Source organism: Monodelphis domestica, chromosome 3, assembly GCF_027887165.1.
Source record: "Monodelphis domestica isolate mMonDom1 chromosome 3, mMonDom1.pri, whole genome shotgun sequence".
Classification (NCBI taxonomy): domain Eukaryota; kingdom Metazoa; phylum Chordata; class Mammalia; order Didelphimorphia; family Didelphidae; genus Monodelphis; species Monodelphis domestica.
The window spans coordinates 456,455,908-456,476,375 of record NC_077229.1 but is presented as its reverse complement, the minus strand read 5'-3'; the positions used below and the strand labels follow the sequence as shown (position 1 = coordinate 456,476,375).

At 37.7% G+C, this 20,468-nt stretch overlaps 1 protein-coding gene across 6 annotated transcripts in view; it reads left to right on the top strand.

Annotated features, from left to right (window-relative positions):
• The first annotated feature begins 7,439 nt into the window (after window positions 1-7,439).
• Window positions 7,440-20,468, top strand: part of SSBP2 (single stranded DNA binding protein 2) — a 386,496-nt gene continuing 373,467 nt past the window's right edge. For 3 of the 6 annotated variants that reach the window (XM_007487371.3, XM_001369660.5, XM_007487368.3), the window contains exon 1: window positions 7,440-7,756. In XM_007487371.3, coding sequence (XP_007487433.1) covers window positions 7,695-7,756 — 62 coding nt within the window. In that variant the 5' untranslated portion in view covers window positions 7,440-7,694. The remainder of the gene's footprint in view (window positions 7,757-20,468) is intronic. The other 3 variants (XM_007487372.3, XM_007487369.3, XM_007487370.3) reach the window with 3 other exon arrangements.

The window sequence follows — 20,468 nt, the reverse complement described above, 5'->3', positions numbered from 1 at the left end:
TTTATTAATACTTTCCAAATCCTTCCTAAACATACTATTCACTCCTTTAGGAATATGGCCCTGGAGCCCTGGGAAATTCAGGTAATAATCATGTTTAGTGTGCTCTTATGTTACATATGAATGGGGTCTTCCTACCTTCTGCCCCCTAATCAACTTGAAGGAAAAGTAGTCAGAACATTCTAGCTTGCTGTTGCAATGGCTGAAATAACATTTATCCAGTAAAGATTCTGGCTGTGAATTTGCGTAATTTGAAGGTATTTTCTAATGAAGTAGACACTTGAAACACCATATATTATTTTTGATATGTGCTGTCTACTATTGACATAAAATAATTGACTTTATAGACATGTCAATAAGTTAACGATAAATTACTGAAATATTTCTTATTCTGGAAGAAGTAAATATCCATCTAACTGGTAAATATTCATCTAAGTGGCTAAAGATATTTGGATTTTTTCCCCTTGGACTGTGACTTCCTCAATGTAGGGAACTCCCAATATAAAAACTCATTTCACTAATGCAGATCTGTAACTCTGCAATTCATAGTCTTAAAAAGTTGCCGGGGGCACTCTAGAGAGATTTGGCGGCTTTAATAGTCACACGATTCTTCATGAAGCCAATCGTTATATCAGTAACAGAAAGTAGTGGTTTGAAAATAATATCTAAATTTCTACAGCATTAGCAGTGGTGTGTGTCTGAGGTATTGAATCTAGATCTTACAGAATTCAAGGCTGATCTTCTCCAATCAGAAAGGAAAATTCACTGACTAGAACTATCACTAGAAATTCTTAAACATAATGAACAGCTTATTCTAGTGTATGGGTGGGGGTCATTTAGTCACTTGATTACCACACCCCACTTAAAGTAAGTGAACAAGATGCTAAGCCCTTAATAAGGTGAAGAGCCTTCTCAAACATCAATTAAAGACTTTTAAGTGTGAAAAGTCTTTGATCACCTTAATACAGTTTTGAACATCATTGGATAAACTGCAGGAAAGTTCCTAGGAAGTTGGAATTGATTGGTTAAGAAAAGGTGGTCACAGCCTCTAGGCCAATATTAAAAGGAGGTGGCTAGTCCAGCTTCTGAGAGAAAGCAAGGTATATTTCAGCAAATTGGGGTGCACTGGACATTCCATGGCCTTGCTGGATTGGAAGCCCCCTAACCTTCTTATGCTGTTCCCACAGGGGCGAGTAGGAATTGGAGTTTACTAAAGTAGCTCCAGAAGCCATTCATGCTATGCTAGGTGTAGTGCTCATGGGAACCTTAGAAGTCTAGTCAGCCCCATTCATTTCACAAAGGAGGATACTAAAGCCCAGAGAAATCAAGGGACTTGTTTAAGGTGACAAAGGTATTAAGTGTCAGACCCCAGATTCTAACTCTAAATCTAACATTCTTTGATGATACTTTCTCTCTGGCATATTTTTATCAGTATTATTTTATGAAAGAAAATGAATCATTCATTCAACAAACATTTTGGGTGAACCCAAATGTATAAGGATGTATAAGGCACATGAAATTCCATAACATTAAAAAAAAAAAGAATGCATTGAATGCCCTCTGAATTCTATTTAACTGCTTAGAGACTATTTTACTTAACCTCATCATTGGGTCCTTATGAAAATGAAGTTTTACAATTTGAGTGCAATAGATAACTAGCTAAGTGAACCAATGATTTTGTTTTAAATCATCACTTTTCAGCCTCTATCAAACCAAGACTGAAAATAGCTCCTGTTTTCTTTGTTTTTCCATGACTCCATGTTGTGATGATCTGCATGCATTATGGTGTGTAATGACACCTAGGATCACTATTTTGACATGTTGGTGGCATGGCAGTTGGTGAATCTGACCACATTAGTTTGCTCTCTCTAAGAATAAGGTTCCATAAGCTATTTTGAATGACACCATCTCATAGCATGCTCGCGTTTTTCTATTGAATAGTTACTTTTTCAAAGAAAGAGGTGTGGTTTTTGTGGTATAGGAATGGAACATGCAGTTAGAAACAGTAAATTCAACTGCTTTTACTTCTAATTTTCTATGTGTTCTAAGATACTAATTGATTTTTCTCGGTCTTAGTTTACCTTTCTGGGAAAATCTAGTTAACTGAGGTACTATGCAAAATGTTCAGTGCTATGAGTATAATGGAGTCTGTTATTATTTATAAACTAATTAGTTTTTATGAAACAAACGAATTAACAATGTTTTTGTTCTTTAGAAGACTTGCCTAAAAACAGGGATATAATTTATATGCTTGAACTATATTTAAGAAATTTATATTTGATAACTGAAAAACATATTAAGTCAACAAATCAAAAAATTTTTAAATTTCACCAATATTTAACAAAATGGTATGCTTATCTAGATCTATCTATTTAGAAAAAGTTCCATGTTCATCATGCTTTGTGTGAAGGCAGACATTACTTAATATATTTTAAGCTATAAAAAAGAAAAACTCATATATACCAAATATTTGCTAAATTATACTAAAAATGTCTGTGTATATGTATGCACATACATACATATATGCACATGTGTGTACATATATGTATGTATGTTTAGATAGATAGGTAGATAGATAGAGATAAAATTTAGAGTTAAAATGGTGTGGCATAAGGCAATGCCTGTTTTGAAATGATAAAGATTTCCAAGAATAAGAGGCAAGTTCCAGAAGGAAGAACTTGTTCATACATGTTCTAACAAAAGGAATAAAATAATCCCAAGCACTAATTATTGAGTAAATGCAATGCTCTGTGTCTGGAATGAAAAAGTGAAAAAAATATCAGTCCTAAATGGCCCATTCTTGTGGCTTGTTGGTCATTATTCCCATGTACAAATCCTAGTGTTCTGGCAGGTCCAAAGAAATAAGGAATATTTTGTAAGCCATTAAAAAAACCCAAACTCTAAATTAGATTACTAAACTCTAAAATATCTCATTCCCCGACCCTACTCCCCATTTAAAAAAAAGAAAGAAGGAAAGAAAGAAAAACAAAGCAAAGGATCTTCAATCCTGGTTCTGGGATCTCAGATTTGGCTCAGTATATGTGTTTCAAATCTCATTAATTACAATATTGGCCCCATGAGATGCAGTTGCTGTTGCAAAGAACACTCTTTGTACTCAAAATGATTTGAGCAAGGGCAAAGAAGCATTTTATTTACATGTGTAAACACTTAAAGGAAAACAAAACAGACACATTCAACTTTATGAAACTACAGAGATGTTTTAATGATAATTGATTTGATTACTTAAGCTTTAAGATTACCATGCACTGTGTAGTTATATTTTCATTTTGTGTATATATTACATGATAATATTCTTGCAAAGGTAACTGTGACATTAATTTGGCAAGTTCTGAACTAAGACCTTTAACCATTTTGTTTTTTCCAGATACTACGACCAAATTGTTCTGAATTCTATATCCCACTGTACAGGTCAATAATTTATTTATTTGGGAATACAAAAAAATGTGTCACTCCCCAAAGACCTCTTTCCATGTACCAAATTTGGGTCAAAACCAATAAAATGAATAAATTAAATAATGATCAGTAAACATCCTCTCCATTATTCTCTTTCTTTCTCTTTACCTAAAGGCTCAAAAGATAAGCAAAAGTGATCCAAGTATTTGAGAAAAAACAAATCTGACATTGTGGCTACATGTTGCTACATATGGTAGAATTTTGTGCTTATCTTAACTATAAGTTTTGGCCATATAGGCATCCTCAATGAATTCATACAATATAATCTATCCCTACTCTCCTTATTGGGGATCAAAAATATAATAATGCTTAGAAACCAGGCTTGCTCAGTCCTGATGCATACTTTAGACCTTGGGTTTTCTTTCTGAGTTGTTGAATAGATGGATGTCATGAAGAGAGAGAAGAAAAAGGGGAAGAAAGAGCCAGAATTTGATGATGAGAAGTCTGAGAAGGAAAAAGAGGAGGAGGAAAAGAAATAGAAGGAAGAGAATGCAAAGGAGAAGAAAGTAATCTCTTCCTTCTGGAACACAAAGGAAAATAGAATTTTAAAAACCCTGTAATTTAAAAACTTTATTGCCTTCCTTCTTATGCTTAAAGAAAAGAAGTTAGGTTTACTTCTGAACCCAAAAGTTTCAGCTCTAATCAATTTTTCCCACATTTTGCAATAGATTTCAGTACTTTTCCACCACTGGCGTCCCATGAAGGATTATACCTTCCCCAACTGTAGATAATAGATGTTTGTTTTTGTTTTTTAAAGAAATAATGTCCACACTCACATGATTTATTATTTTTTTAAGATAGATCTTAAATTAGAAGTTAGGAAATCATGGAGAAAGAGTTAGCTCTTCCATTCCTCTTTCCAGGCTATTCCAGGATTGCTTTTTTGCCCTTGAGGCAGCCGCTCCCTTTCCTACCCCCTTAATTCTGTTGGCTTTCAGCTACAAACAACAGCAGCCCCTTAGATAAACTGGTGTAGTCCTACAACTTGTGTCAGTTAGTATTCTGCCCAGCCCAGCTCAGGCTGCCTAGCCCAGCTCAATCCAACCTTATTATAATTTCATGTCTCTGCTCTTATTGCCTGCTCTTTGGTTATCTGACCTGGAATGTAGCTTCCATTTATAATATTGTTTCCATGGAACTAATGACCCCTCAAAATATTATTTTACCTATTAATGATTAATCATTATTTAGAACCAATTAATGATTTTATGTAGCATGCCTCCTGTTAGCAAAAGGTGCCATTTACCACAGATTGGTTCAACTGTAATGCTCACTGTCTGCCACGAAGATATCCAAAATATCAGTCTTCCATAAACATAATTTAAATTTCTTCTTCTTCCTCCTCCTCCTCCTCCTCCTCCTCCTCCTCCTCCTCCTCCTCCTCCTCCTCCTCCTCCTCCTCCTCCTCCTCCTCCTCCTCCTCCTCCTCCTCCTCCTCCTCCTCCTCCTCCTCCTCCTCCTCCTCCTCCTCCTTCTTCTTCTTCTTCTTCTTCTTCTTCTTCTTCTTCTTCTTCTTCTTCTTCTTCTTCTTCTTCTTCTTCTTCTTCTTCTTCTTCTTCTTCTTCTTCTCTTCTTCTTCCTTTTTCCTTCTCCTCTTCCTCCTTCTCTTCCTCCTCCTCCTCCCTCTTTCTCCTTTCTCTCTCTCTCTCTTTCTCTCCCTCTCTCTCTCACTTGAGGACAAAGATAATACCTAATATGGTTTTTGAATCACTGAAAATCCAGTGGGCTTTTTGATTTTCAGGGGAAATAATTTCTTCTGAAGAAGAAATGAAGGCATGAGGATGGGATGGCAGCCAGAACTCTTTTTCCTGAAATCCAAGAGCAACAGCCTATAGGGTTCCATGGCTGATGGACTTGTGGGTTAAACTTATAATTTTCTGGATTGGAGCCAATGGAAATTGAATATTTGAATACTGGTTAAATAATATTATTCTGATGATAGGCTTTGAGGAAGCAGTGGCAGCCTTAAGAATTTGGAAATTTTAACCAAAAAATGAAGAGGAGAGAGCTATTGGTTTGATCTACCTCATTAAATTTCTTCAGCATCCATATTTATTAACTTCAAATTATATTACACAGAAATCAAATAGGTCATCAGAGACATGATGTTCATTATTTGTATAAATGGCAAACATTTTTTTCTTGAATTCTTATATTCTCAAGTCAATGTGATTTTTCATCATAGCTTTTTGCTTCTTTTGTTTTTAATTTGCATATTTTCCCCTTTCTCACTATTTTTCCTTTCCTTTTTTTTGTGTGACAATTTCCCACATTGCTCTCTTATATTTAGTTTTTATTCTATAAGGAGGAAAGCTCCAGACTTATTTAGAGGGAATCCTGCTATGATAGAGTTAGCTTTCCAACCAAGACCATTTGAGTTTAGGACCCCTCAAACTTACTGGCCCTATGACCCTGGTCATAGCAAACTCTGTAAAACTCTTAAATTACAGAGAGGGGGTTTCCTCACCTATGGGCTCTCCATATCAATGAAATGAAAGATGCTCTCTTTTCTCCTTTATTACCGTATTATCCTTGTTTCTTGATTCATTTCTATTCCTTGCATTTTCCTCCATTTCTTATCCCCCTGCCCCCAGTTCCCCTCCTTTTCCCTACACTATGTACTTGGTCTTTGTTATTTCCTTTTTCCAAAGTCTGGTTGATTTATGCTTGGTGGAAGGCTCTCCCGAACACATACACACACTCTCTCTCTCTCCCTCCCTCCTTCTCTTTTTCCCACTTGCCCTTCCTTACCCTTTTATTGCTGTTTTATTCCTGTCCCTTCCTGCCAATCCTTCCTACAATCTCATTTCTTTTAGTTCCATCTATCTCCCTATGCATGTTTATGGCCATGTTAAGTGCTGAAAGCTAGATATCGTGAATAGCCAGAAATTCACCCCCCATCCCATTTGCTGTTTTGCATCCCTTGCCCCAACTCAAGCACAACCTTTTCAACGACGCCCCTCCCCCCCCCCCCCCCCATCCAAGGAACAACAACCTCTTTTCTCCTGTTCCTTTTGCACGTTTGCACCCAGCCTTATTTCCCGGCCAGGGATTTCAGCTGGGGAAAAGAAAGCTCCATTGGGAATTGGCTTGGGGTGTGTGTGTGTGTGTGTGTGTGTGTGTGTGTGTGTGTGTGTTAAACTTTTTCTACATCTACAGAAATAGGATAAGGCGGGTGACTCCAGAAAGGTTGCTTCTCCCCTTTTTTGGGGGGAGGGAAGCTCTTTTGGAACCCAGTTTTCCACATATCTGTGAGGCCTAGTCCTAGAGGTCATCTCTGGATCTCCCGTGGCCTCACCCACGCTTGGAGGGCAAATACATGTGTTGGGTGCAAGTGAGGGATCACCGTTCCCCTCGTTTGGCCCCCTCCAGTATATGGAGACGCCGGGTTGGGCCTTAGGGAAGGCCTCCTCAGGCCTGGGACGATGCGCTGAGCCAGGGTGGGCCCGGGGTCAGCGCCCAGGCTGGGGAAGGGCGCGGCGGGTGTGTGTTTGGGAATCACACGTCTGGGCAATCGAGGCTACAGAGAGCTAGGCTGGGGGGGACTCCTGGGTGTGGGGAGTAGGCTCCCCAGAATGGGCAGGCTCGTGGGGTGTGTGTGGGGAGGCGTTCATTTCCCCCCCCCCCATTTCCTTGACCCCCACCCCCGCCTCTGTTCCTAGGCCGCAGCGGGGAGCCCCGGGGGTGGGCTGGGGCCGCGCGTCTGTCGGGCGCCCCAGAGTCTGGGGGCCGCGTCCGCTCCGGCTCCGCCGGCTCCTGCCTGTGAGACTCCAGGCCGCACTTTCCCCTCCTCCCGGCGCCTTCTCTCCAGTGAGGAGCCTCGCGCGGGCGGCGCGGGGGGAGGGGCGGCGGTGGAGGGAACAGCCAGTTGTTTAAAATCCTTCTAGAGCAGTTTCTAATTCCCCCCTTGCGCCGGGGTTCGGAGGGGGAGGGGGAAGGAGAGAGGGAGGAGGGAAGGAGGAGAAAGAGAAGGAGGGAGGGAAGGAGGGAGGAGACGGCGGCTTTGGCTGTTGCCGCCACCGCGCGCTACAGAACGCCGGGAGAGGTGGGGGGGTGGGAGCTGTCAGTCTCGCCCGTTGCCTAGGCGAAGGGGGCGGGGTCCAGACCCGGGGCGTCCAATGGTGGGGGTGGCTGCGTGGGTCGCCATGGGGACGGGGCTGTTCCCGGGGAGGCTGTGATGGGTTGACAGGTGCGTGACAGTGGGAGCTGCTCTCGGCACAAGCATGTACGGCAAAGGCAAGAGTAACAGCAGCGCCGTCCCGTCCGACAGCCAGGCCCGGGAGAAGTAAGTGTCGTCTCTCCTCTTTACCACCACTCCCCACACCCTCTAGCCTGCACACCCTCACGCACCGCCTGGAGCAAGCCGGGGGTGGGATGGGAGGGGGAAGGGTACGAGGTGGGGGGGATGGGGGTAGTGGCTGCTTGGGAGGCACTCGGGCGAGTAGGGCGGCAGTGGGGGGCTGTCGAAGGAAGCGACTGTATGTCAGGGGGTGGTGGTGGGGATGGAAACTTGTTTGGATGATTGAGGGAAATCATCCGTTGGTTTATCTGCTCACAAAGTAACTTTGCAGCAGGGCTTCAGGGCTGCAGAGACTAAAAGAGCAGCCCTGGTGTGGGGGGAGTAGGGGGTAGAGGGCTCTGTACCTCAGATCGGGGTGAGGGTGCGGGTGTGCGTGAGAGAGGTGGAGTATAGAGGTGAGGACTGGGGTGGGGGCCAGGAAGCTTGGGTGGGGAGTGGAAAGGTACGGGAAGGGGGTTGCAATAGTTCTGGATGACGGGGCTCAGGAGGCTGGGAATGGCGGGGGGGGGGGCGCGTGTTTGGGCTGAGGGTCCTAGGGAAGCAGGGCTGGGGGGAGGAAGGCAAAAGGGCTGGCGCTGATCCTCTGGGGCCGGGAAAACTGGAAGGGAAGGCTTGCTTTAGAAGCAGGGCTAAGGGGCAGGTAGAGCCTGCTGGTAGGGTCACGTTGTGTGGAGGACTGGGCAGAAGATGAAGATGTTTGGGCAGGATATTGGCGGGGGGAGAGGGGGAGGATCATGCTCTTTCTCTGCCGACGTCCTGGGGATGTTCTGTGCTTTCAAAACAAAACAAAACAACAAAACACTATGAGGTGGGGTGGGATATAAGGAGAGAAGGTGGATTATAAGTTTGGTAGGGTTTTTTTTCTTTTTCTTTTTCTTTTTTTAAAGAATGAGTTAACTTGGGGAGGGGTCGGGGATGGGGGGGGTGGAAGCGTGCCTCGGGGGAGGAGGAACCTCTTGTGGAGGATGTGAGTGTATTTGCCCTCACGTAGCAAACCCAATTCTGCTGTCGGTAGCCGAGAACTTTTTTATGGAGACTTTATGTCTCCCAAATGTCAAGGGAGCCGCGACAGCCCCGGGTGGTGGGGGTGGGGGGAGGCGGCGGCAGCAGCAGCAGGGGGTGGTTGTTGGCGGAGAGGTTTGCAGGCTGGGAGAAGCTGTTGATGTGGAGCGGTGTTGAGGAAGGTGGGTGGATTTGGAGAGGTTGGCCAAGCGGGATTGTAGTGGTGGTGACTGTGCTTGATACTGTGTAAAGGGAGCTGTTTCCTGCAGCAGTGGGGTGCAGGGGGGTGCAGGCACCCCGGGAGCGTGAAAGGCAGGTTGTTGTAGTGTAGAATGATGCTGAAAGCAGAGGGTATGGGAGTGGAATGGTGGGAGCTCGCCCAAGGGTTTGTCGAGTTGTTTTTGTTTTGTTTTGTTTTTGAGGGTAAAAGCACTCGCCGTGGGGAAGAGCTGTTTGGTCAGGGTTGAGGGGGAGATACAGGTGTTCGCTCCAGTGGTGACTCGAGTGAAGTCGTGTATGAAAAGAGGGCCCCATGACTCGTGGACGTCAGGCTGTTTAAACTGCGGTGCAGGGTTGCTGGCCGCTATTCATTTGTACTTGTAAGGAGGATGCGAACGTTACTAAAAATGCATACAAGAATCAGTGGCTGTTGGTAAAAAGGAACAGACCCTCCTTTTCTCCGACTTGAGTGGTGCAGCGAGGCAAAGGGAGAGATGCTCAGCAATCGCTCCACAGCCCTGTTGGCCAGGCAAGTCTAGCGAATGCCACCCTTGAAGGGGACTCGGGTCGGAGGAGAAGTCATTTGGGAACAGCCGAGGAAATGTACTTTGGCTGTTGAGCCGAAGTTAGTGCCTAATAGTCGTAGCTGTACAAATAAAACTGGAAGCTCGGATGGGATTGAACCTCCCTCTTTCACAGCCTTCTCCTGAAAGTTTCCTTCGCCACACGAGGAGGGAAGAACCTAATCCTCCTGCTGCCAGCACCAAACACAATTTCTTATGGGAGGGAAGGCCTTCATGTTACAAAAACATTCAGAGAATACATGCTTAAAGAGATGCTACAGTGTTTGATGGAGATACATTTTAAGTAGCTGTATGTAGACTCTCTTGAAGGAGTAAACCCCCAAAGGTGCCAGGGGCATAATTAACCAATAGCAGTTCCTATGACTGGAGTTTGAAACAACCCACATGATGAGTTGATCAGTGGCTTTCAATACATGATAGAAAAATACTTGTTTGGAAGTTCCATTTTGCAAATTTGCCTCTTTAATGATTATACAGCATCTTTATTTTTTACTTATTTTTGGGGTGAAGCACTTGATCAATTTTTTGGTATTTCATTTGTCTTGTGGAATATATGAAGTAGGAAACAACTTGAATTATATTGAGTTTTTAGTTGGGCTCTTGGAAGGGAATGAATTTTAGATGAATCTAATCTATACTTTAAAGTATTTGTGAAAAATTTCTTTCCTAAAGTTTTCATTCTTTCCTTTAAATTTTTCATTTGCTTTCAAGTTTTCTCCTGGTACCAGTGCATTTAGCAAACTTTTAAAATATGAAAACAAACATTAATTCTAATTAGTTTTGCTGTTGGAATCAGCTTGGTTCTGTAGTCCTAAGTAATAACTACCCTTGTAAGTAAAGTTATGGGGGGCCTGCTAGATGGTGCTGTTTGATTTAAATAGATTCCCTCTCCCATTCATTACAATTGGCATCAGGAATTCTGGCCCTCATGAAGGAATTTGCTTTCTGTACTAAATTCAGGTGGGTGGGTTACTTCGAAACTATTGGCAGTGACTATTGCAGAATGTTAATTTTTATTCATTAATTTTTAGATGAACATTGTTTGAAACTAAGGAAAAATAGATTACTTTGGTAGTTTCTGTTTTAGAGCATATACCTGGCTTTCTCTTAGTGGAATTTAAAAATCAATTGATTAAACCTAAACAGTCAATTTTCCCATTCTGCAATTTGTGATTGTTTTGTTTGGATTTTTTCCTCCTTTTTTACAATATCAGTTTACCAAATATAACAACTTTCTTAGGTTGAAAATTTGAACTTCGGTTAGAGAGTAGAGATGTTACCAGATTCTGTAAAGGGTACTTTAGCAAAGAAAAAAAAATCTTATTTCAATAGAGGCAATGTGTTCCATTATTGATCCTAGATTTAGGTATTTCATACACAGTATAAACAGAAAATTTCTGAAAAAGAGTTCTTCCAAACATGAAAATGAGGTAAAAGAAATGCTTTATTATGTGATGAGAAGCATATTTTCTAACAGGAGTTTTTGGCATTCATACTGATAGTGGATAACTGATAAATGCTTTTGCATAATGTTTTCTTTTCCATTAGGAAGTCCCTATTTTGAAGTTCAGTACTTAAAATATATTTATAGGATTTAGGGTCAGAGCTTTTTAACCCACAGTTTATAGGTTTATATAGTTTAAATATGAAGCTGTAACCACTCTTCTAAACATAGTAAAGAGTAAAATTTAATTAATGTATGTTTTGTAATACAATAGATTGAATTTACTAAGAGGTTTGAATTAGTCCCAATTATGCTTATGTGGTTGGAAATTCTCAGAGGAAAAAAGAAAGAATATTCATACCATAATCTTGATTCTGCATTAGGAATTATTGAGGAGAATATCAGAGGACTTCTGTGAGTGTGGAGATTGTTTTTTTCCCAGTGACCACAAAAACAGATATTCAATGTGTTAGAAGTTTGGTTCTTTGTAGTATATTGCTTTAGAGATTGAGATTCCTTATACTCCGACTTTTACTTGTCTTTTTTTGTTGTTTGTTTTTTAATTGGACTTGTGATTTGAACTGTGTAGGGAGTTCCTATTCAGGAGCTTTCTTTACTAATAAAGATCATTAGCTTCTTTGTAATTTAGAGTCTTTAGAATTAAGTTACCTCATTCATAGAGATTCAGTGACTTGCACAAGGTCACTCAGCTTTATATATCAGAGATGAGACTTGAGTCTAGGCCTTCTCAATTCCCGTCTTATAAAGTAGTAATCTGATGTAACTGTAACCATAAGTATTCAGGAACTCCTAACATCTGATAAAGTCACACAACTCCTAGCCCCTTCCCAGATCTGGAGTCACAGAAACTGGTTTAGGTAAACCACTTAACCTCTCCAGGCCTCAGTTTTCCTCATCTGTGAGATGATCCAGTTGGACTAGATGGCCTCTAAAATCTCTTGTATCTCTTAAGGCTTATGATCCTAATGGTTACACTGATGCCAGCCTGTTCTTGTGAGTTGTGATGAGAAAGTTGGAGGGTGGGTTGGTTTACAGAGTAACTCTTAGGAAATTGCAATGTTTTTTGGGAAAGATGGAAACCTAATGATGAGGCATCTCTACTTTTTTAAAATGTTTCACTAGTTTGTTATAGGAGTCTGTTAGTAAGAAATGTGATAATGTCCTTTTTAATCTTAACCTTCAATAAAAATTTAAACAATATTTAGGAAAGAACATGGTAACATTATTAGGGATTTTATCTTGTTTGTATTAATTCATCCTGGAGCCTAAGACTACATAGCAAATTTCAAATAGAGAGTAGAAATGTTTACTTATATTTTAAAAAATCCTTTCATGTGACTTTAATTTGAAAGTATAAAAGCATAGATAAATGAATTAGAGACAACAAAGAGAAATAGAGAATCTTTTAGAGTAGTTTTCTCAGATCTGGAATGATAATACATTTAAATACATCATATATTTTATATTACATATATATGTGTACATACACATACATACATTACAAATACACAAATACATTAAATACAAATGAATTTAAAAATACATTTCACTTGAGAGTTCTGAGAGGACAGTTTTAAGTAAATTTTTGTTTTTAAGTTGTGGCTTTTTAAATTGAAGAATCCAAGACCATATTTCAGTGTTTAATTGTTTCTTCATTTCAAGACAATACTGTAGCTTGTTATATCCATTGAGTTTCTAACCATCAGTAGGCAGTCAACTTTGTAGTATTATAGTGTTGGTTTTCATTTAAATCGTATAGCAAAAAAAAAAACCAACTAAATAAAATGTTTTGGATCTATGTTAAATTACCCAGGAAATCTTTTATTTTCCTCAAAAGAAAATATTTTTATATGTTTATGGTAAGTCTAGACTGGATTACTTCAGAAACATAACTAGTGAATTAATGGATAACAAAATTTTCAGAGCTATAGAAATTTAATTTGGTAGAATTGAACTTGTACATTAAAAAATCTAGTAGTTTACCAATACTTAGAAACAAAATGTCACCCACATGCCTGTGATTTCTTGAATTAATTTTTAACAGAAGACCATTATTTCAAACATTAGTCAAATGTATTATAAATGACGTCCTAGATATTTGAGAGATTTTTAGTTTGTTGAATTTCTTTTCTTTCCTTGAAAAAGACTATTTTTGGGGACTTTTTTCCATGTAAATGTTCACCTAAAATTAAGTTCATTAGTCTGATGTGTAAAATATTAAAAGGCGATAAAAAGTAAGATTATTTAGGGGGAGGTTTGTTGTGAATCTTTGGAAGATAGTAATGTCGTCATGTGTTTTTGCAAAGCAATAAAGGAAAATATACCCTCATCCTTTCCTCCTTTCCATATTAAAGGTTTATTCCTCACTTTCAAAGCCAGTTTGCCCCATAAAACCAATTCAGCATGAAAAAACACATTAAATTTTAGTTGCTGCGCAATAGTGGACCAAATGTGTCTTGTAGCTTCAACCATAGACAGAAAATGGAATGAATTTCTAAAAAATTAAAATATCCTATTTGGGGTAGTGGTTGAATTACCCAGACTGTAGCATTTATTGCAACTTCATTTTAAAGGCCTAAATTCTGGTGAAAAATGAAAAAAAAATCTTTATTATGTGAACTTTACCAGTTGTTCCCTTACTGTCAGAGAAACCAAAAGACATATTAACCACTCAACTTGTTATTGGCCAATAGGACTGGAAAAGAAGAAATTAAAGTTGGCATAAAAGAAATTATGTATCAGAAGAGTAAGTCAAAACACAAATTGAAGATATCCATAAGAATAATAATAATAGATACCATACGTACCACTATCAAGTACATATGATGGAGTAGGATCTAATGAAGTACTTGCAGACACAGAATTCTGCAAACTAGCTTTTTGGGATGGCTGGGGGAGATAATGTAAAGTATATTTTGCTAATTTATGATTTTTCCCTTCCCCTCATTCCTAAAGGAAAGATTAAAAAGTGGAATTAATAGTGTAGAAATAAAGTACAAGTGAACAACAGAAGAACTCAAAACAAAGATTGCTCTTAAAAGAGTTTGTCTTTCTGTTTCATTTCTAACATGTCCACTTTGCCTCATTTATATTTAATTTCCTTAAAGAGTAGACATAACATTGCATTGACATACACAGTTTATGTAAACTGCTCATCTCTGAGTTAGTCTTTGTATTTGGTCAAATGGCATGGAGATATCATAAGCACATTGGGTATATTCACAACTTATAAAATGTGTTAATACTTAAAACTTTATTTTTTAAGTGAATGTGATGTTTATGAAAGAGCAGAACAATAGTCAGTTACTGTTGTACAAAAGAGGTTTCAAAATTTGCTTATTTTTAGTCTGTATTTTAATTTTATATAGGTTTCTGTTAATATCACTTTCTTATTAAAGTTACTCACAGTTTTCCTAAATATCTATACAGGGTATATTCAGTTGGAATCTTAAAACATTAGAATAGCTGAGATACCTTTACGAGTAAAGTCTATTTGAACTATTTTGAAATTTTCAAATTTTATGGTAGTTTTAATTTATGAGAATATTATGAAACAAAAGAATTCCATACAAAGAAATTTTGAAAGTATGACACCTCTCATTCTGTTTTATTTTACCAATTTTTATATCTACAAATTATAATAGTTTAATCTTTCATTATTATACTATTCTAAGTCTAATATTAGCAGACCATATATCTCTATAATGATTCATTTTAGAGGATGTTTATGCAAATTGAGAAAATGAAAAATGCCTTTTCATTTTTGGTTATTGATGGAAAATGTATATTTGAATTTGTGTTCACAAAATGGAAAACAAGGACTGAGGCCATAGTTGTACTTTCACATGAAATATAAAGATATTTAAAACAAAAATCCACACCCCCAATTTGGAGATTCCCCTTATTTACTAATAATTAATAGCTAAAATTTTAAATTATCTTTTAAGGTTTGCAGAGTGCTTTACGTATGTTAACTCATTTGATCCTTACAACAGCCTCGTGGGGTAGGTTTTTTTTTTTTAGGTGCATATAGACAGGCATAATTGACAGATAGCACAAGGTTACCTAAACTGATTAAAGCAGAATGTATAGGGATTCAGTGGTTTTGCTTTTTAAAGCTATTTTTAATTTAACTTGATTTAAATAATTTGCTCATGCTTTTTTTGTTAACAATATAGTTTAAGTAGTTGCAACTTATGATAAGTTCAAGTTCAAATATAGAATCATGGTATAGGGATTATCTCTTCTAATTACATATTCCTTCTGAAAAGGTATTCATGTAACCTCCTATATATAGGTTAGAACAGTTCATGATTATCTCTAGCTCATTTTTTGCCTCTATTCTCAGTATTTAGTAATGGAGTCAATTCTTAACAACTGCTTAAAGAGTATTGGTCATACCATAAACATCTAGCAACCCTCCCTTCTAATACCAAGTATAATACATTTCCAGGCTAACTGTAATTAATGAATAGAATTGGAAGATGGTTCACCTCCCAAATTGCTTTAGTAAATAGCCAAATAATCATTCTTGTTTTTTATTCAAAGTGCAAAACTAATTTGAAAATATCTAAGTAATTTGTTTTAAATATATGGCATATCTTTTAAAAATAAAATATATTCTTTGTTGCAAAGATTATATAGTAAGGCATATGTATAAAAAAGGCAAGCTTTATTGAAATATATAAAAAGGATTGAAGATTACATTAGGGAAATGAATGGATTTATAATGAAGCTTGAAAGATTTAAGTTAGCCATACAGAAATACTTTGAATGTTAACAATGATTTATAGCTTGACTATTTAAGTGATTGATGTTGGATTTAAACTAGTTTTTTTCTTGTTTCTGATTTAATATTTATTAGAAACAACTTCACATCCTCCATGCCTCCGTATATTGTGTTCCGTACTTTCATGGAGTATAACTGAAATAGCCCCAGATAAAGTCACAAAAGGGGTTAAAAATAAATACCAACTTTATATTTATGCACAATTTTTAATTTTGGCTATTAAGGAAGAAAGGCAAGGGGGGGATTTGAATATGCCCAGGAATGGATTTATTAAAGCCCCTCTTGATGTTGCTTTTCACAACTCAAACTCTTGAAGCTTGAAGTGCTCGGAATTCAGAGTTCCAGGAACACTGTTCAACTTTTTATGTGTATTTATGAAGTAATAACAAGGTAGACTGGAAAGAGAGCTGGTCTTGGAGCCAAGAAGAGAGCTAGATTTAAGTCTGAACTCTTGACATACTAGCCGTGTGACCTTGGGCAAACTACTTAATCACTCAGTGTTCTAGGCAGTCACTAAAATATAAATTATAAAAGATGCCCACTTTAATTCATAGAGAAAATTTCCTCACCTGGTAGTTTCCAGTACCAATGAAATCACAGATTCAGTCCAGATCCCCTTACTTATGAAGTCTGTGAAACCACATGAACTTATTCCTTTATCCCTAACCCCATCTAGCCCCCTAATGCTGATGACCTCTACTTGAAGTGGTCTGCTTATAAGACTTGGGATTCAAAGGTAGAAACAAAGTATAGGCTTAGATGATGATAATTAAAGGTAAAAAAGCTTTATTTCCCTCTCTGATTCTAGAAAAAGGGAATTTTTCCAGAATTACATGTGGCTCAGGAGGGAGTGGAGTGTTGACTACATTGAGTTCTTTCCCTAATAGTTTCTTGGTGATTTTATCCATTTTTCTTTTATTTTCAAGTGATACTAAATGAAGCAGTGTTGTTTTACTGAATCATTTACTCTTTACTTAGCATATGTAGCTCTATCAATCATGCATTTTTACTCTTACTACTAGGGTGCTTTTTATTTTGGCCTGGAAAAAAATGCTAAATTTTTAGTAATGATTAATTTTCCATTCTTAATTTTAAAAGAAGTTCTCTGGATCTCTCTGGCAATCTAATGAAGCCTATGGACCTTTTCACAGAGTGAGTTTTTTGAATACATGAAATAAAATTCAAAGGAGACCAAAGTGGAAATATAGGATTAATAGGGTTTTTCCCCCAATCTAAACTCATGGATCCTGTGACATCTGTCCATGGATCCTTTAGAACATCTGCATAACCCATGTTAAGAATTTCTGATCTAAGAAATGTCAAGGTGATAATCTTAGTAAGGATAAAGCAGAAAATATGTGAAATAATTTAATATTTTTCTTTTCTATTTACATATATTAGACTTTATATTAGTTATTAAGGAACAAATTTAGATTTGAAAAAGACAGCTCAGTTATGTGGAATTATCATTCATGTGCTCTCAGAGAGTTCAGTCATGAAAAAGAGTTGTGTTTACAAGCACAGAGACCTGAAAAATTATGACCATAAAGAAGAATTCTGTTAGAAACTTTAAGATTATTGATGTTCTTCTTAGCTTGTTTGTTGTTTGCATTGCTAAGTAATAAATGAAGTAAAAAGTTCTGGTAGAAAACTTGGGGAATGATAAATGTTTATATCCATAGGTTCCAATAGATTTATTGAAACTTGTAATACTACTTTAATGTATCATATAGGTGCCTTTGTAACCCAACTTCTAATAAAAATTTTTACATGTGATAAGATTTTAAATAAAATAGGGAAACTTATTGAGATGTACATAATTTTGCCGACCAGCCTTGTTTATGTTAATTTAAACTTATTTTTTTCATTTTACCATATGAACAGAATTTTTATGACAAATGAAGCCTCCTTAAATTGAGCTTTAAATCCTCTTTATGTTTGGAAGGAAATGACTAAACTAGATGCTCTTTTACCCCCATCGAAACCCTTATCTTCTGCCTTATAATCAATCCTAGTTCCAAGGCAGAAGGGTGGTAAGGATGCTAGGCAGTTGGGGTTAAGTGACTTGTCCAGGGTCACATACTGAGATCAGATTTGAACTCGGGACCTTCCAACTCCAGACCTTGTGTTCTATCCATTGAGCCATCACCTAGCACTTTAGGTGCTCTTTGTAAGGTGTACCCCTCCTGAGTAGCTTGATCCGATGTCCATCAAACATTCCTGACATAACACAGTTGCGCCATGTTTGTGTCCATTAAAGTCAAGGCTTTGGGCTTGGGGGGAGGAGAAGCGAGAAGAGAAGTCGGGAATAGCAGGCAGGTGAGAGGGAAGGAGGAAGAGACTTGCAGGCCACGTGGTCAGGTTAATACAGGAATGATTGTCCATCCTTTCTGTGTAAATATATATCCGGAATATGATTTCAGTTCTTATAAAGGCACACCGGGAGAACCACCTGCCTGTCCTTTTCCTCCTCTAGGACTGTTACTGACTGGAGGAGAGAACTACTACCACTAAATAGTAGACTGTTCTTTTAGAGTATGATCACATGGTACATAGTCTTCCTGTCTTAATAGGGTTAGGTTAGAGGGCTTAAACGTTCATCTCTATTCAGAGTTTAGATGTTTCAGTATATTAACAAAAATAAATTTATCTTGGTAAGTATAGCCTATTTTGACAAAACCAGAACTCTCAAATGCAACGGATATACAGTACCAGGCTGCTTATAAATGTTACGTTATTTGATACATCCAGAAATTTAGTAGCAATCACTCATTTCCATTCATAAAGATGTATCCAACAAAGAAAATTAGTCAAACCGTTATATATCAAGTATCTGCTCTATATAGAATAGTATATTTGATACTGGTTGACAGTTAAAATTTATGTATTTTTTTTTGTGCTAAGCAAAATTCTTAATTTTTTTCCTTGGCAATCATGTATTCTAATTAAATAGACAATAAAAGGATCAAGTTTAGGGTAGTTTGATCTTCTTTAAGCTAAAGCATCATGCATTTGAGAAATCTAAAATAAGTTATTTAATGTGTTAATAGTTACTAGACTAAGAATTCACCATACCATCCCCAAGTAGTTTTACTTATTCCCTTTACTTAGTTTCTGCTTTGTAATCATTTGTGACATGATTGTAATAAGTCAGTTTTCTTTTTCTAGTGGTCAGTTATCAACATATAACAATCCATTAGTGTTTTTGGGCTGCACATATCTCATGGCTTCTCCATTTTCTTTGTGGGCTTGGTTTAGCAGAAGCTGTACATTGAAATTTGCACGATTCTCTTTCAGAATCCAACTTAAAAAACCCGTGCTCAGATTAAGAGTAAATTGTGGGGGGCAGCTGGGTGGCTCAGTGGATTGAGAGCCAGGCCTAGAGACAGGAGGTCCTAGACACTTCCTAGCTGTGTGACCCTGGGCAAGTCACCTGACCCCCATTGCCTAGCCCTTACCACTCTTCTGCCTTGGAGCCAATACACAGTATTGACTCCAAGACAGAAGGTAAGGGTTTTAAAAGAAAAAAAAAAAGAGTAAATTGAGGACCAGAAGACTATCTAACTACAAACTAAAACCAAAATGGAAAATCTTATTTGGGGTATATCTTTAGATGACATCAGTCTGATTTAATGATATCTTTTCATGTATTAAAGTCTTGCAAAAATTTACTTTTCTGTAAAGTTTGTTTGATCACAATGTTTTCATAATTCAGTCAACTAAAGGAATAATCACAATGGCAGGTCCATTTTTAAAAATTGAATCTGTATGAGGAGCTTCTGCTGTGATAAAATCTTCTACTAATCTAGATTGGCTGTTGTTCTTGAATCAGTGGTCTCAAGGAGCTGCCTGGCACACTGACACAATAAATGACTTGCGAGGATTCATGCAGTAGAGATGATCCAGATGTAGGACTTGGGAACTTGATCATTTCTAACTGGGAGACCAACTTTACTGATCTCACAATGCTAAAGTTTAAATAACAACTTTAAAAAATCCGTGTATTGTAAAGGTTATTTAGAACTAAAGAAACTGAGATATAGATTGTTACTTATCCAAGCACAAGTGCCATATTAGTAGTAGTAATTCATGCGATATATTTCCAGATCTTGTCACATCATTCAGATGATTTGTATTCTTCAGAATTTAAAAAACAATACTGTCAATGAGTAGTTATTTAAAATCTTAACTTAAATGTGTCTGATGAAAATCTTTTAGTTTCTTTTGACTTTTCAAATACTTGAAGATTGATTATGCTTTTAAGAATTTTGGACATATCTTCACCCTCTTCTAAGGTCAGAATATTATCATCATTTTAATAAGTGGAAATTTAACTAGTTGAAGTAAGAGCTATTTGGTATGCAGAAGAAATAGCTACTATGTCTGGTTTATGAGTGATCTTTCAGCTTATTGAGTTTTATAGTCATAGACACTGACTATACCTTGTTTCCAGAGAAAGGTACTGACTAATTGTTGCATTCCCCTTTAGGAAGAGGAAAGGAAATAGGCAGTACAAAACATTGTTCATAAATCCCTGGATTTCCTAAAAGAAATGCTCTTGAACTAAGCTAGAGATTTAAAGGGCTCTAGCTTCTAGACCCTCTTTGCCTTTGATAATAAGTTCTGGAAATAATATAT